The following is a 15164-nucleotide window of genomic DNA, read 5'->3' as shown; positions in this document are numbered from 1 at the left end:
GTCACTGGACGTAACTTTTGGGTTTTTTTTTTTGACCAATGAACGTTGAAAGCGCGGCCCACGGCATCCGCTCCTCACACGACTCTGCAGCGAGACGCGGGGTCTGCCGAGGGCCCCACTACGGCTCCCCCCCCCCCCCCCACTGTACCCCATGAATCACCCGCGGTCTCGTTTGTAAAGAGAGAGAGGAGCGGGATCCTCCCAAGCCGGGACAGCTGTTGGAGGCGCGGTGTCTGCGTAGGGCAAAGCGGCTGCCATAAAACACGAGGGGGTAGACGCGTGGTGGTTGTTCATAGGTCGGAGTGAAAACAGAAATCGCCTTTACTTTGTACAAGCGGCCGACAAATGTTGCAACGCTTCTTTGTGAGGTTTTTTCTTCCTCATTTAAGCGGAAGTTGAGAAACCTACGGGGCTCGCAAGTTGTTACGTGGGCTGGGGGCATCGGTGCGTGAGGGATGGGCCGTCATTAAAGTGGTTCAAAAAAGACACGCGAAAAGCCACCCCCTTTTTTTTAATCTGCACTCAATTACAAATCGTTTATTTTTGGTGCGGAGCATAATCAGGGAATGCACTCCCACCCCCGGAATGTGTCATGCGTTTCGTTGGAAACCTCCGAGATCGATGATACACAGAGCAGCCCGACACGTCAAGCGCACTTCTATTTACAGAGAAAATATGTAATCTCTCTCTCTCTCTATACATACACATATGTATTTCACGCCAGAACATGAAAACTAATATTTTAATCTAAAACATGTGTACGAGCACAACTTGAGATTATACTGCGTGCTAAATCATAACACATTCCACTTAATAAAAGCCACGCATCAATAACGTGACGTTTAAACAGTTGAAAAGGTAAAACGTTTATATTACTAACGGTATATGTGTGGGTGTGTGTCCAGACAGTGGGGAAGGCTACGAAAAACTATAAAGCACGTCATTTGCAACGCTGCACCTGTAAGCCGTCTTAATGACAACCCGAAACCCACAGTGACCTAGAACATTGACATCTTGACCCGAAAGAGAAGTCCTCCCTTTAGATGCGGTGGTTGTGGCAAATTCTGGAACATTGCATCCAGAAGGGCGCAAAACAGCCCAAACGTATCGTGACCACAGTTTTTCGGAAACATGATGGAATGCCAAAGGTCCTTATGAGTATTGTGGGTTCTCATCTCGCAAGAAATCCAAGGACAGATTTTTATTTTCATTCTGGATCAGTTGTACAAAAAATTGCACATCAACGGCTATAGCAATAACAGTAGGGCAGACACGAAACATGCACGCATACCAGCCTCATTACACAGCTTTTGTCGTTGGGCAGTGGATACTAATTTATCAAAACACACTCTTTAAATGGGTAAAAACACGGTTTCATCTTTCCAGTTGGGAATTTAGAAACTGCCCCAATGTAGTCATGTTTACAGAAGGTTCAGGTTTCAATTAGTCGCTAATGGTAAAAAAACGGAGTGGCACATTGCAATACTACAACAGTGTACCCGACATTTTATGGTGAGACATTTTGGTCAGTCAGAGAATACATAAATAACCACATAGATACATTATAAAATAAACGGGCAGCGTCCGACTGAAACATGTAAATTCAGCTTCTTGTACGGTAATCACTTAACTGGTTTTCATTTCGTTAAAAAGCTGGCTTTATTATCTGTCCAGTGTCAGTTAGTTTATGAACTGCTCTCAGAGTGGCAGTGATTGATGACAGAGGCCCTCTAGCAGTCGATACCAACATCGTGTATCCTGAACACCACTCACACCGACACGAGAAATTGCAATGTTACATTTTATAACCATCATCAGTAATTCAGTAATTCACTGCTGGATTAAAGTCACTCTACCCCTTGTCATCGCATGGATTGCTTGGCCATACTTCACCACAATGGTTAGTGCGAGTTGATGAATGAGGAGGCGGGGGTGGGGGTAGATCCCAGGTTCAGTTCAGACGGCACTTTCCACCAGTGCCGGATTAAGCTAGTGCGGGGCCTGTAGCATATGTTATAAAGCACCCTAAATAAAAATAGAAAACAAATAAATATTAAAACAGAAATGTTTTACTTGCATAGTAAAGTAATTGTATGTTTTAATTTGCTATACAGCCAGATAATACGACAAATCGCTAACCTTTATAAAAGTTGAAGGCGGTATAGTACTATAGTAATAGAGCAAGTGCAGAATCACTGAACCGGAATTGATAGCTTGAAAGCATTTTGCGCGGGGCCCTTGTAAGTGCGGGGCCCGTAGCATATGTAGCTACTTTTGCTACTAGGACAATCCGGCACTGCTTGCCACTAATGGTCGCCGTGGATAGGAACTGAAGTCAGGTCACCGTGTTCATAACGTCGTGCACTAAGCACTGTGCCACCTAACCCCCCCCACCCCACGTGTTTCTCTCCCAGACGAGAAGACAATGTCTATCATTGAGAGTAGACAAATCAACAAAATAGCAAAACATTTTTTTTCAAAACCTCTGTTTGCCATTGAAGTAAAAAAAAACAGTTCCGCATATCATATCGCAGACCCCCCAGAATTGAAGTGCTCGTGTGCAAACACAACTTAAGCGCGTTGCCATCTCCGGTTCCTCCTTCAGAGAAGCTGAAATGCAAGTGGGCTGTTAATTACAGCACACCGGATATTACCTCCAGTCTTCTGGTCAATGCACTCAACGTAGGACAGAGGGATGGGGGGAGGGTGCGGCTTCTTTGGTTGGAAGCCGAGCAAATACAAATTATCGGCCAGGTTCCACGCTCATTGTATTGAGTGACAGGCGAGAGACGACAGCCAATTATTCCAAGTGGCCCGAAGGCGGCAAGGACGACGTCCGTGCCGTGATCGGGGCGGACCAATGAAACCCAAAAACAACGCTGAGGGTGGACGCTCGCACCGCCACAAGGTCACCGGTAAGTATGAACACGATGTTTTAGACCCAGAGAATGTGCGGTGGCTTTGAACGGCTAACAATGGACATCTCTGCTGAGCTGGTGCATTCGATGGACAACCAATTAATCAGGCACTCAGTCAGCAAGGCCACGCACGCGGCCACGCGGAGCGAAGCCGCTGATGTGAGACCGTCAGCACTTCAGCCTGATGCCCCCCCCCCCCCGCTGAGCTGCAGTCAGAGGGGGTTCATTTAATGGGCCACCATTGGCACGTTCCACGCCACCGACGGGGGTGTTCGATGTGTTCCTCGTTTAACTTGGAGCGTGGCGAAAATGGAACACATTGTGGACTTTCATCGCCGCTAACATATGTGCCTCTTGCTTCGGGTGACCACCTTATATCGGCGTCGGTCCACTTAACATCATTTGCCGCCGCGTGCCGCATTAATAACATTTTTGTTACTTGAATTGAGACGCTACCTTTGCTCCGACATGGTTACGACCGCCGAGTGCATTATTCAATTAAAACCTCGGATGCAGTTGTCTGTGAGGCACAATATCGTCACGGGTCAGCCTCATGGCAGCGCTGCTGCGGGCAGGAGACTGCGCGCGGGGAGATGTGTGGGAGAGTTCGGCGAGGACAGGCGCCAGGAAAATGTGGCTTTATGGTTTTAACGTTTGGGAACTCTTCACATTTACGGTATCACGGGAGGACTTATGCTCCGGTGAATTCAATTTTGCGTCAACTTAACACGCAAATAAAGGTGTGCAAACACAAAGCTCTATTTGAAACATACCAGTGCTCTATTTAAACGTATCACCGACTACTACCAGTCCATGGGGTAGACTAGAGGACACTTTCCAATAACACATGGTATGTATTTGGTATCCTCGACTCTGCTGATGAACCCCAGAAGGGCTCAAACAGGTTCAGAGTTTGTGTGTTTGAATACAAACGGGTTAACATGAGTCTGGAAGTCCAATTGGCCGAGGGACTGAAATATACATATTTTTTCTGTCGAGATAGAGAAGTAGATTGCATAATTTTACTCATCACGCAGGCGGCTTCGACGTCAGGAAATGCCGCAAATTTAATTCCCCTATACGGTAACGAGCGAGGGGCGATTGCATGGGGAGGCGCAGTCGAGGTTCGAGAAGCCCCCATTCAATCCTCTTCCGAGAGCCTCTGCGCGGCCCCCCGTGACCCCCGACACTTCCCGTTAGCTCCTCCGCGACGCGTGTTCGTCCTCCTCACTCGGTGCCCCCCCCCCCCTACTGCTCACGTGTCCCCCGCGTATCTCTGTCGCGACGCAACAGTCGCGTCTTTGTGCGAGCCCCCCGGGAGGCCCACGCGCTGTCCTATGTGCACGTGACCGCGCCGCTCCCGCTCGCTCGTCTTTGTCTTCCCCGGCACAAAGAGGCTCCCTGGAGCGAGCCCCGCTCCGAAAGAGTCTGTCCGGTTGGCAGCGCGCCCACAACCGTATCTCTCTCTCCCCCATCCCCACAACAATACAAATTGTGAAATTAATCAGCCTACATGACCCCAAATGTGGGTATATCTGCCAAGGGTACTCGAGTCATGTGGCAGATGTGTGAATAATAAGGCCGCTGCAGTAATAATTTATACGCGTACAGCAGTTAAGACGATCGCGAACGGCATTACGCACTTTATTACGTTCTGATCCAAGTCACTGAGCGCTTGGTAATTCGGAAAAGTGCTAATTTTAAGTGATCACTTGTCCACAAGACGGTTTAGCGAATGATGCACTGCAGGGCTGTGTGTAGTTAATTTGGTGGTGACAGCTGTAAACAGTGGCGCACTGTTACGGGAAAATGTCAAAGAACCTTTTCCCATCTGCAAGCCCAATCGACCTCTCCGCAGGAGGTCCTTTTATGACCCTCTACCCGTCACAGCACTTGCCGCTGGCTGCACATGCCAGAGGCAAGTCTTACATGCACGCATACCGCCCGTTGTTCATCCACTGCTGGATGAAGGCCTCCACATGCACGCTGTGATCGCAAGGGCACTGACTCAGTGTGCTCAGGTATAGTCAAATAATCCCCGAGCCAACACTGTACAGTGTATATACCACTTTACGTCTCCTCCTTTTACGTCGTTTCGCAAATACGTCGTCACTTTATGAACACCACTCGCTGATTTGCGTCGGCTCAACCCACACTTACGTTGCGGACAGCCCTCGTTCTTTCTCGTATCCTTCGCCTCAGCCTTTGCCCCCACCTACCCTGTGCATTGCTTTCATTAACGTCGTTTAGATATCAGTCACGCCCTTCAGGGACGCATCTCCGACGTCGTGTAGATTTTAATCAAATGTATTGGAATATACACTCGTGTGGATGTTACCCGATGTAGTGGACGAATTTTCAAATGCAAACCGAATGGCACATTAAAGAGAATAGCCATTTTTTTCTATCACAGAGGCACGCGTACAGTATGGTATGTAAATAATGACTTTAATTTGATTCTTAAAACAAGAAGGCCTCATTGAGACACACTTTTTCACGAGGGTTCTGTGTTGGGGCTATTTACCTTTTGACGGAGTTTTTGCATTTTTATTATGTATCAGAAAATGTCACCTGAATAACGCCGTGGGATAGAACATCTCGTTTGTAAGTGCCCAGGGTGGCGTGTAGGCGGAAACTAGCGTAACTGGAGAAAACCCACCTTGGAACCCAGGAGGTTTGAGAGTTCTATAAAACTGAGTGCGATCACGCCGTACTGTTATGGGGTCTATAATTTGAGTGGGGTGCGTGGTTTAATTACAAGGACCCCCTTAACTGGACGTAGGCATTCATCACACGTGATATTGGCATCTCAGTAAAACTAAAATAAGCAAATGACTCACGGCTTAATGCTCACAGAGGGTGCAAAGCCCATGACGTTATTGGTGATGTGCATTATCTGTACATAGTGATGATACACGCAGATGCCAAGGGTACTGCGGTGGTGAGATGTTAACTCCCTCGCCTGGTATGCAGGAGGTCGTGGGTTCGATCCCGACCCTGACTGACGCCTGTATATATTTGGAGTTTGGATGAACTCCCCGTGGTCTCGTGGATTTTACTGGACATCTGTGAAAACGAGCTTAATAGCTCGTCGGATTCCTCCGGTATAAATACATATTTTTTATTCTGAAATGGCAACCTGCAGTCAGGGCGCAGTGCTGTTGGCACATACAGTGCTGGTTACACGAGGAGTTGAATGTGTTGTTGAATAGTTTCCGTCTCCGCTGGGTCTGGAGGAGTTGGCGGCACGTGATTAGTAGCCACAGCCATATCGAGGGGTATGCAGTCGTGGATGTGGTGTGAGATATTTTCCGGGTCGCTGAACCTGCCAGACCCGGCTGATGTAAACCCAATTACAAACGTGATTGTGTATGGTTCTTACAGTATATTATGACAGTAAAATATCCAGTCCCAAAGTAAATCTATCAAACACCGTACATTTACACAAAGACAAAATAGACTACATGTAGACTATAGATTGCATGTATAGACTACATATGTTACATACATTGTATACTGCACTGTAAATGACAGTACATATATAGGCTGCATGTATGAATACTGAGCTGTAAACAGGTGGATTCCCGAATGTACTATTCTTAGTATGTTGAACTTCTTTCGCACCGTACATAGCCAACCGTAGTAATCGGAGATGCGGAAGGACAACAAACTAAACACAACAAAAACCTATTCTAGGCAAATTAATTTTTAATCTAGATTTCAAAGTGCATAGCCCCAGTGACTTCCTAATATCGGAAGAGCGTTCCAGACGGCCGCAGAAGCGTATCTGAAAGCGCGAGATGCGGTGACCGACTTTGTTCGATGGCCAGCTAAAAAGCCGGATGATCGGGGCTCGCACAATGATGTATTGCTACTTGACGAGATCAGCGAGGTATTGCGATTGATCTGTGGCAAGCACTTTGTGTGTAATGCGTGCAACCTTTTCGTAATGTATTCGTTACCGCACGTATACGCACGGCAAATCAGCATCAGCATATTTATTTAAACTGGAGGAATCCCACGAGCTCTAAAGCTCTTAAGAGACGTCCAATCGACTTTTTTAAACAGCCTGGCGCATTTTACGTCAACGCACCATCCACAACGTCCACGGCTGCACGTGGCCCCTCGTGACGTCGCCTTCCTCTTCGCCTTACATGATTGGCGGAGCCGGGGTTCTCCCCGCCCACGCCTTGACGTCACAGCCTAGGGCCGGCGACTCCCCCCGCGAGCCCCGCCCCTTGGGGGAGGGGGCCGAGTCCCCCCCCCCACCACCACCACCGTGACCCCCGCCCTTCCCGCAATAATCTCGCCCCCACCGCCGTCGCGAGCCCCGCCCAGCCCGTTCGCGCCCGCCTCTCGCGCTCACTGCTCCCCCCCCCCCTAGCGAGCCCCACCCCTTGGAGGGGGTTGGGGGGCCCCTCGTCCCCCACCACCGTGACCCCCGCCCTTCCCGCAATAATGTCGCCCTGCCTTCCCTGCTGACCGCCGCCACCATTTGCCCCGCCTCTCGAGCTCACTGGCCCCGCCCCTTCTCTGTCGAGTCCCGCCCCCCGCTATGTCGAACCCCGCCCCCTCTCTGTCGAACCCCGCCCCCTGGGTCCCCTGGCCCCCCTGCCCGGCCCCCGCTCCCCGCGTGAGGGGGGGCGCGCGCAGAGGCTGAGGGGGAGACAGCGGCGCGCAGACTTGAGGGCTCGCAGCGGCGCGCACCGCCTCTCCGCTTCTCGCCTTTCGCCGTAAGTTTACCCTCATTTTCTCGCCGACGTTTCTCTCTAGACGCATGGCCTGCCCTTCTCTTTGCCGCCGTTGCGCGAATCGTGTTGTTTTATATATATATGTTTTTTTATTTCCCCACAAACACACACACACACTCTCTCGCTCCAAGCGCTATGTGGCGAGGATGCGGAGGCCACGGTGAAGGTTTATGGTTGTGTTTGATGATGGATGTCGTCGGTGGTGGTGGTTGTGGTGGTTGTTGGTGGTGTTGATGGTGAATGTTGGTGATTGTGCTGGTGATGGATGTGTTTGGAGGTTGTCGTGGTTGTGGTGGATGTGGTGCTGGTGATGATAACGGGCCCCGCTCAGCAGGGCGTTTAGTCGGTTATTCGGTCACGCGAATCGTTAAAGTAGGGCAGTGGGTCAGGCTAGCTGCCTAGACGGCCAACGCGGTTTGTAAGTAGGTGGGCGTCTTGCAACTCGGCCAGTCAGTCGTACACCCAGCCAGACTGGGTGTCGGTCAGCATACCGGATAGATGGTCTGCTATTCAAAAATCTTGCTTAACAATCACCTACCCAGACATCCAGCCAGTACATCATCTACCCAGTAGCTCACCCAGACAGTCATCTAGTTGGCCTACCAGTCAGACATCCAGCTTGGCACTGACTCGCACAACAATGTTTTTCACATACCCAGGCAGCTAGGTTCTACTCCTGAAACATTCAGCTTGACATGTACTCACCCAGTCAGTCATCCAACAAGTAACTTGATTATACAGTCACTCATCCAGCCAGTCAGGCCGATGGTCTACCAGACGGCTTCCCAGTGAAAGCGTCAGCTGGCTTGTCGTTTGCTCAATAAAAAAAATAGCCAAACCAAGCCCCGCCGGCCCAGCCATGCAGCCGGCTTGCTGATAAGGCTGCCATGAATCTACAAGGGCCTGTGAGTTTAGTGGGTGGGGGAAGAAAAAAAACCCCATTCAGATTGCCTCCACTCCCAACAGAGAGTTGTGGTTCTGCTCACCCGACTGCCATTTCTGTGCTTGTCCTTCGCTTGTGTGGGAGTATACGTGGTAATATAAATGGGAGACACATAGGGGCATTTGGGAACTGGAGATGTACAGTATATTAAATATGACCGTATATCACATCACCTCACATGCCGCCGAGCAGTCCTTACGGTGTCTCACTGTCGTGGGGTATAAATTAAAGTTAGGTTTTCTAGTGTACCGTAGTTCATTTGGAAGACTCGACTGTAAATTGTTGGGTGGGTGGCGGGAGAGGGGAGCTCGATAGGTTGGTGTTGTTAAAATGTGCAATGGAAGGAAGTGGTTTGTTTACGTATTTGTTGCTTTTTTATCTTGCGGACAATCCAGAGATGATCCCTGATAATCCCCACAGCATAGACATCTTGAGCCGGGCCGTTTGAACTGCCTCATCAGCATGTGGGGCAACTGAAACATAATGTTTATGTTAAAAGCCCCTGCGTGTATACTGCTAATGGACCTTGGAATTGCGAGGAAGATTTCGAATAACGCCTTGTCAATACTGTAACTGTCGGTTACAATTATGTGCCAGTTCAGTAGTTTATATGTATATACCTCGTCTTGGGGTTCTCCATATTTGTTATTGAGAGAGATTCCTTCCTTTAAAAGTCACGATTGAATGGTGATTACTGGACAAAAAAGTAATTGTTATTCACAGTCGTCGTGCCCAGAAGATAAGCGTTTTGACATTGTGAAGCTTAATTTCTGCATTTTGTGAAGGATGTGTTGTGTGCGATTACAGGGTTTGGATATGATTCACATAGTGGAGCAATTTTTAGTTGGGAACATAACTGGCATGGAGAGGTGCCAGGAGCTTGTGCAACATGTTAGTGGTTCAAACATGAAAGCTGGTCACAATTTAAATTAATCAACTGTACGTTGAATACTAAAGGCACTATCTCCTCTAGTTAATGTTTGTTTTACTAAACCAGGGAGTAGCAAAATAATGTTTGTCACTTGACAATGAAAAAGTACGTTTAATTCTGAGATGCTGGAATTTGGCCAATTAAGTGCAAAACTAGATTTATTAATATGGTTTCTTGTGCAGTCATCGGTGATCAGACCTTCAACTTGCTATACTTGAGAACTCGGTTTAATCACGGGCGAATGTCTCAATTTGATCCCATATTCTCAGCAGTGCCATTTCAGCTCTCCGAACTCTGAGTCATCCACCTCCTCAAGTTAATTTTTAAATAAATTGCCAAGACAACTTTTACAAACTTGAATAGTGCACTTGTTTTAAAGTAATATATTTGACTCATTTTTTCAATGAGGAAGTTGATCGTACGACCATTTTTCGACAGTGGTTTTGGTTTGACAAGACCATTTTCTGGCTCAAAATCTAGTAAATGTTTTGCATAGACATGGATTTAATATTTTTAACTTGATCATGCATGAGGAAGGGCTTTTTTTCTCAAAAATGCAGAGACGAATACGCAAGTCAGCCCACAAACAGTGATAGGCCTGCCCCATAAAGCCAGCATTTGTGCCGATTTGCAGAATGCAAGATACTTAGACATGTATTCACAGGGTTTTTTTTCAGGAAAACGATGATAGACGGGGGTTTGTTCTAAATATGTTTGGCCTTTTGTTTATTTTCTTTCGTGATTTTTGTGAGTGTTTGTTTATGCTGTACCACCCAATAACATTGGTAATTTCCCAGGCAGCCCTGCCCACCGAAGGTCATGTGGCTTAGCACATGTTTTAAAAAGTTCTGTGAAATCCCGGCACTTGACGTATGATTTATCTCACGTATGAGTCTCATTTCCACATTACACACCATTTTAATCATGGTAAAGGCTTGTGTCAAGGCTTGTTTGACGTATGTAATCAAGGGCTGGTGATGTCTATTGTCAGAATGTCAACTGTGATGTCCAACTAGGAATTTACTGGTGTTGATATGAGGCGATCAGACATCTCTCTGCCTGTACCCATAGCTTACATGTACTTTTTTGAGAACAACGTTTTATTTTCCTGGGCCCACCTTTAGCCATTGATGTATTTTAACATTGCGGTTACATTATTATTGTGACAATCATGTAAATTTTCCATTAATTTCACGGTGTTAAATAATTAAGCTCTCAATCCAAGCAGAACGTTATTTTAAAATATTTTAAATGTCTCTGTGTTTTTGTCTTTCAGAAACAATTGCTCATCTGGAAAACATTTAAAGGACCTCATTGTTGGCGAACATTTTTTTTTAAAGTTATTTTTATTACTGCTAGTCACATGGAAAATATTGTTTGCAAGTGCAAGAAAGAGCCAACATAATGATAATGACATATTATATGGAAACATAATTTCTTTTGTTCTCATGTAATAGTAGTGTGATGTTACACGCAGCACAGCGATGTCAAAAAACAAGGAAACTCGAACCTACAATATAAGTGTTGTTGGACTTTCAGGGACTGAGAAGGAGAAAGGAAGCTGTGGAGTAGGAAAGTCATGCCTCAGCAACAGATTCATAAGGCCAAAAGCAGATGACTATCACACTGAACACACTTCGATATTGAGCCAAATTGATTTCAGTGGTCGGGTTGTAAATAATGATCACTACCTTTACTGGGGCAGGACAACGCGGACTACTGACGAGGGACAAGAGTACATTTTCAATGTTGTTGAACAAACTGAATTTATTGACGATGCCACTTTCCAGCCACACAGGAGCTCCAACCCCCAGCATTACATCAAACGTGCGGCAGCCACCAAGCTCACCTCAGCCGAAAAGCTCATGTACATTTGCACTGACCAACTTGGAATTGAGCAAGATTTTGACCAGCATCCAATGCCCGATGGTAAGCTGCACATTGATGGCTTTTTGGTGTGCTTCGACGTCAGCGTTTCCACACAGAGAATACTGGAAGATCAGTGGAGGTTTCTGGAGAAGCTAGTATCGCAACTTGTGAAATCAAAAAAACCCATTTTGTTGGTTGCCACAAAGTGTGACAGGTTGGATGAGCAGTACATTAAGGAACTTCAAGCTTTTGCGTCTGGAAAAAAAGTTAACCTGCCAGTAGTTGAGACATCAGCAAATGACAATGTCAATGTGTCGGCAGCATTTCTGACGCTTGCACAAATGATTGATAAGCTGAAAGGAAAGCCAAAGTTGGTGCAATTTGTGGAGGCTGCCAAGCAAGTCAAGGAACACCACCAAAGTGCCATTAAGAATTATAATTCTCGGTTGACAAAAATTGTCACAGACTACCACATAACCTGGCAAGTGACCAGCAAGCTACTGGATGACTACCCGGAGTATGTCCAGCTTGTGGACTTGCTGGGTGCTAACAGGGCTGAAAGTTATTTTCGAGAACACATTCAACGTTTAAAGGCTGCACATATTGAAGGAAAGATAGCACAATATATCAGCTCTCTGCCAAACGCTTTTGACTCCTTGATCCCTGACATCACAGACATTGAATTCCTCAGCTGGGACGAGGCTTTGTTGCTCTTGCAGAAGAAACCAGAGTTTGGATTGTGGTTTGTCGAGCTGTCGGATGGGGTTTGGACCGAAAGCAGTCATATCAACGCTGTCACGGACAGGCGTATCCCTGTTGAATTTTTGCGAGAGTTTGGCCCTTCACATTTTCAAGCCCATGTGCAGAAATTGCAGGTGTTGAGGAAGAAGGAGGAAATGAAGGGAGTTTTTTGTAACATGTTGGAGAATTCTAGTGAGGTGTTGCCAGGAAGGCCATGGGAGGATGCACAGTCATTTTTCATCGACAAGGAATGCTCGCAGATGCTGTGCGAGCAAGAGCGCATTTCAATCTACCAAGAGTGTCAAGGCAAAATAATAGATAAAATAAAAGACGAATACCAGGAGCTGCTTCTCGAGCACTCGGAAACGTTTGCCGACGTGGACAGAAATGAAGCGTTTAACCATGACAAGATTGCAGAGATTTATCAGGACTTGGAACATGACAGTCGCTACAAGGCACTCAAGTGGGTGTCTGCTGAGAGAGATGCACTGATCCTGAAACACATATTCTTTGTTCATCACCCAACCAGGGAGTCTTGCTTTAGCAAAGATAAGTGCACTGACTTGCAAATTCCACTGCTTCTCTCAAATACTATTCCCAAATTGATAAGCAAAAGTTCGGAATCTTTAATCAATTTTAACAATGCAGATACATTTAATGTTATAATATTCGGTAGAGATGGCCTCGCAAGCAAACTTGGCAGCGAAATCAAACAGCAATCGACCGGAAATGAGTTCACGGTGAATGGGAAGGTTTATGAGTTGGAACTGAAAGCAATGGATGGAGATGTGACAGGCTTTGCAAACATCATGCAGAGTAACGTTTTTCAGCCCAGCGGATGTCTGTGTGTTTTCAACTCATTGGAATCATTAAATTACATCATGGACAGCCTAGGGAGAGTGAATTCTTGTGCATCCTTCATAAAGAAGGATGGCCTCTTGAGCTGCATTCCTGTTACTTTGATGCTGGCAAATCAGAAGGACGTTACAAACAGAAAGCTGCCTTTGCTACGGCAGCAAGCCCAGCAAGCGGCCAACAAGCTACAAGTCTCTTTTATTGATTGCCCTTCTGAGATGTCATCTCCAAAACAATTCCATGAAACACAGATCAAACATGCCCTGAGTCAAATCATAAATGCTTGCCAGAATACGACTCTTCTGCCCGACCCATTCAGCAGCCCAGAGTCTGGTGTGCCCGATGTGAACATCACCATGTGTCTAATGTGTGGAGACCCTTTCAACATTGACACGGTCCTAATGCCCTTTCTGGAATTCTGCAGCAGTGGGCATTCTACTGACAATGACTGCATAAATCTAGAAATGTCTTTGGGAATGCAGAATAAAAAGATGAAGGTTTCCGTCATCTCTTACCACGCAGCAATGCTGAAGAGGGAAGAGCTCATCCATGGCTACATTTTGGTGTATTCTGCCAAAAGAAAAGCTTCCTTTGCAATGCTTCGTGCATTCCTCTCCGATGTAACAGATGTCATTCCAGTTCTGCTGGTGGCCATCACTGACAGCTCTGCAGAGTTTTTTGAAAATGCTCTGGCAAAAGAACTATTCACTGAGGGCAACCATATTGCGAATGAGATTGGAGCTAAGTTCATTACTGCATCTGCACAGCCGCATTTTCACCGACAGAAGGAGTATCTGAAGACATTTTTCACCGAAGTTTTGGAGAAGAAGACTGTGGTTGAAGATGACTACAAGAGTGACCGTACTTTGGAATCGAGCAATGAAACGCTGCACCAGGCATCATTGCCGTCATTGACGTCGCCATCCGAGAGCGACGATGACGAGTGCCAGCCTCAGTACAGCCCAACGAGCGATGAAGCTCAGCTTATTCCAAGCACCACACCCCGTGTAAAATCCATGGATGTGGAGGGGAATATGAATCCACTCACGTGCACCAACATTACGAGCCAAGACATTGAGAGGACACGCAAGTCACTCCCTCCTCCGAAACCTAAACCGATTGTGGAGAGGCCCCAGGTAAACAAATTGGACCCCAAACTTCTCGAGAAGATAAATGACAGCATCAGCAAGGGACCTGTGAAACTTCAGGGTCCTCCGAAAGCTCCTGTGACATTACCGGAAGATTCGGAGTCAACTGAGCTTCCGCCATTGCAAGATGGCAAGATATGGTCGATGACAAAGCTGTTCAATCGTGCCAAACTGGTGGGGCCAAATGGAGACAGTGACGACGACAGCCCATTTGAGCAGAGGCTGAGAGTACGGCAGCAGGTGAAGAGAAACCACTCATACCGATTCAAGTCCAGGACTCTGCTGAGAAAGCAGGTGTATCCCACAGACGTAATCCGGCGGCACGCCATGCTCTCTGATGCCAGCGACGAGGAGCAGGGCGGCAGTCTAGCCGGCGAGGTTAGAAGGGGCCGCAAGAAGAAGGGCAGTGACTCTGACCCACTTCTGTCGCCCTCGGAGTGCGACCATCTGGGCTTTGACAACCCCGCCGCGGAGTTCGATGCTGAAACATCCGGCAATAGCGGAACGAAAAAGAAGAAAGGTGCAAAGAACAAAAGGAAAGACAAGGCCAAAGTAAGTGATGTGATTTTGTTTTCCCTTGAGATATTTTATTCTCCCACCAAATGCCATACATTTTAGGGCTCATACTCATGAAATTGTATTTATTTGCGAAAAAATATTGCCTTGTCTAATTACAGCAAATGCGAGGCATTATTGTGGTGAGCAGTTTTCACAAATTGGACAACTTAAAAATGAAAATTATTAAATTCATGCGGGGTGTCATTTTGAAGCCAATCATCTACAGTATATATATTTTTGGAAATGTGCTTTAATAATTAATTAATTAAATGATTTGCTGATTCAGTGAAAATGAATGCACCATCACCATTTCAGAATGGATGAAAACTTTGGGCAAATTATTGCTTTCCAGTTTTTTGGTATACTATGCCCGATTAAAAAAAAACATCAATTAATGATTATACAAATGATTACCCACATCTTTAAATGTCTGAAACGTAAGTCCTAAAC

General features: G+C 46.6%; 1 protein-coding gene across 1 annotated transcript in view; it reads left to right on the top strand.

Annotated features, from left to right (window-relative positions):
* The first annotated feature begins 7509 nt into the window (after nucleotides 1–7509).
* Nucleotides 7510–15164, top strand: part of LOC116948445 (rho GTPase-activating protein 5-like) — a 38492-nt gene continuing 30837 nt past the window's right edge. Inside the window, exons 1-2 of the mRNA XM_032965126.2 lie at nucleotides 7510–7651; nucleotides 10820–14708. Coding sequence (XP_032821017.1) covers nucleotides 11028–14708 — 3681 coding nt within the window. The 5' untranslated portion in view covers nucleotides 7510–7651; nucleotides 10820–11027. The remainder of the gene's footprint in view (nucleotides 7652–10819; nucleotides 14709–15164) is intronic.

The sequence above is a fragment of the Petromyzon marinus genome, chromosome 33 (assembly GCF_048934315.1).
Source record: "Petromyzon marinus isolate PM22_M1 ecotype Great Lakes invasive population chromosome 33, UKy_Petmar_22M1.pri1.0, whole genome shotgun sequence".
Taxonomy (NCBI): Eukaryota; Metazoa; Chordata; class Hyperoartia; order Petromyzontiformes; family Petromyzontidae; genus Petromyzon; species Petromyzon marinus.
The sequence above is the reverse complement of the archived record's forward strand: the minus strand, read 5'-3'. Positions and strand labels throughout refer to the sequence as shown.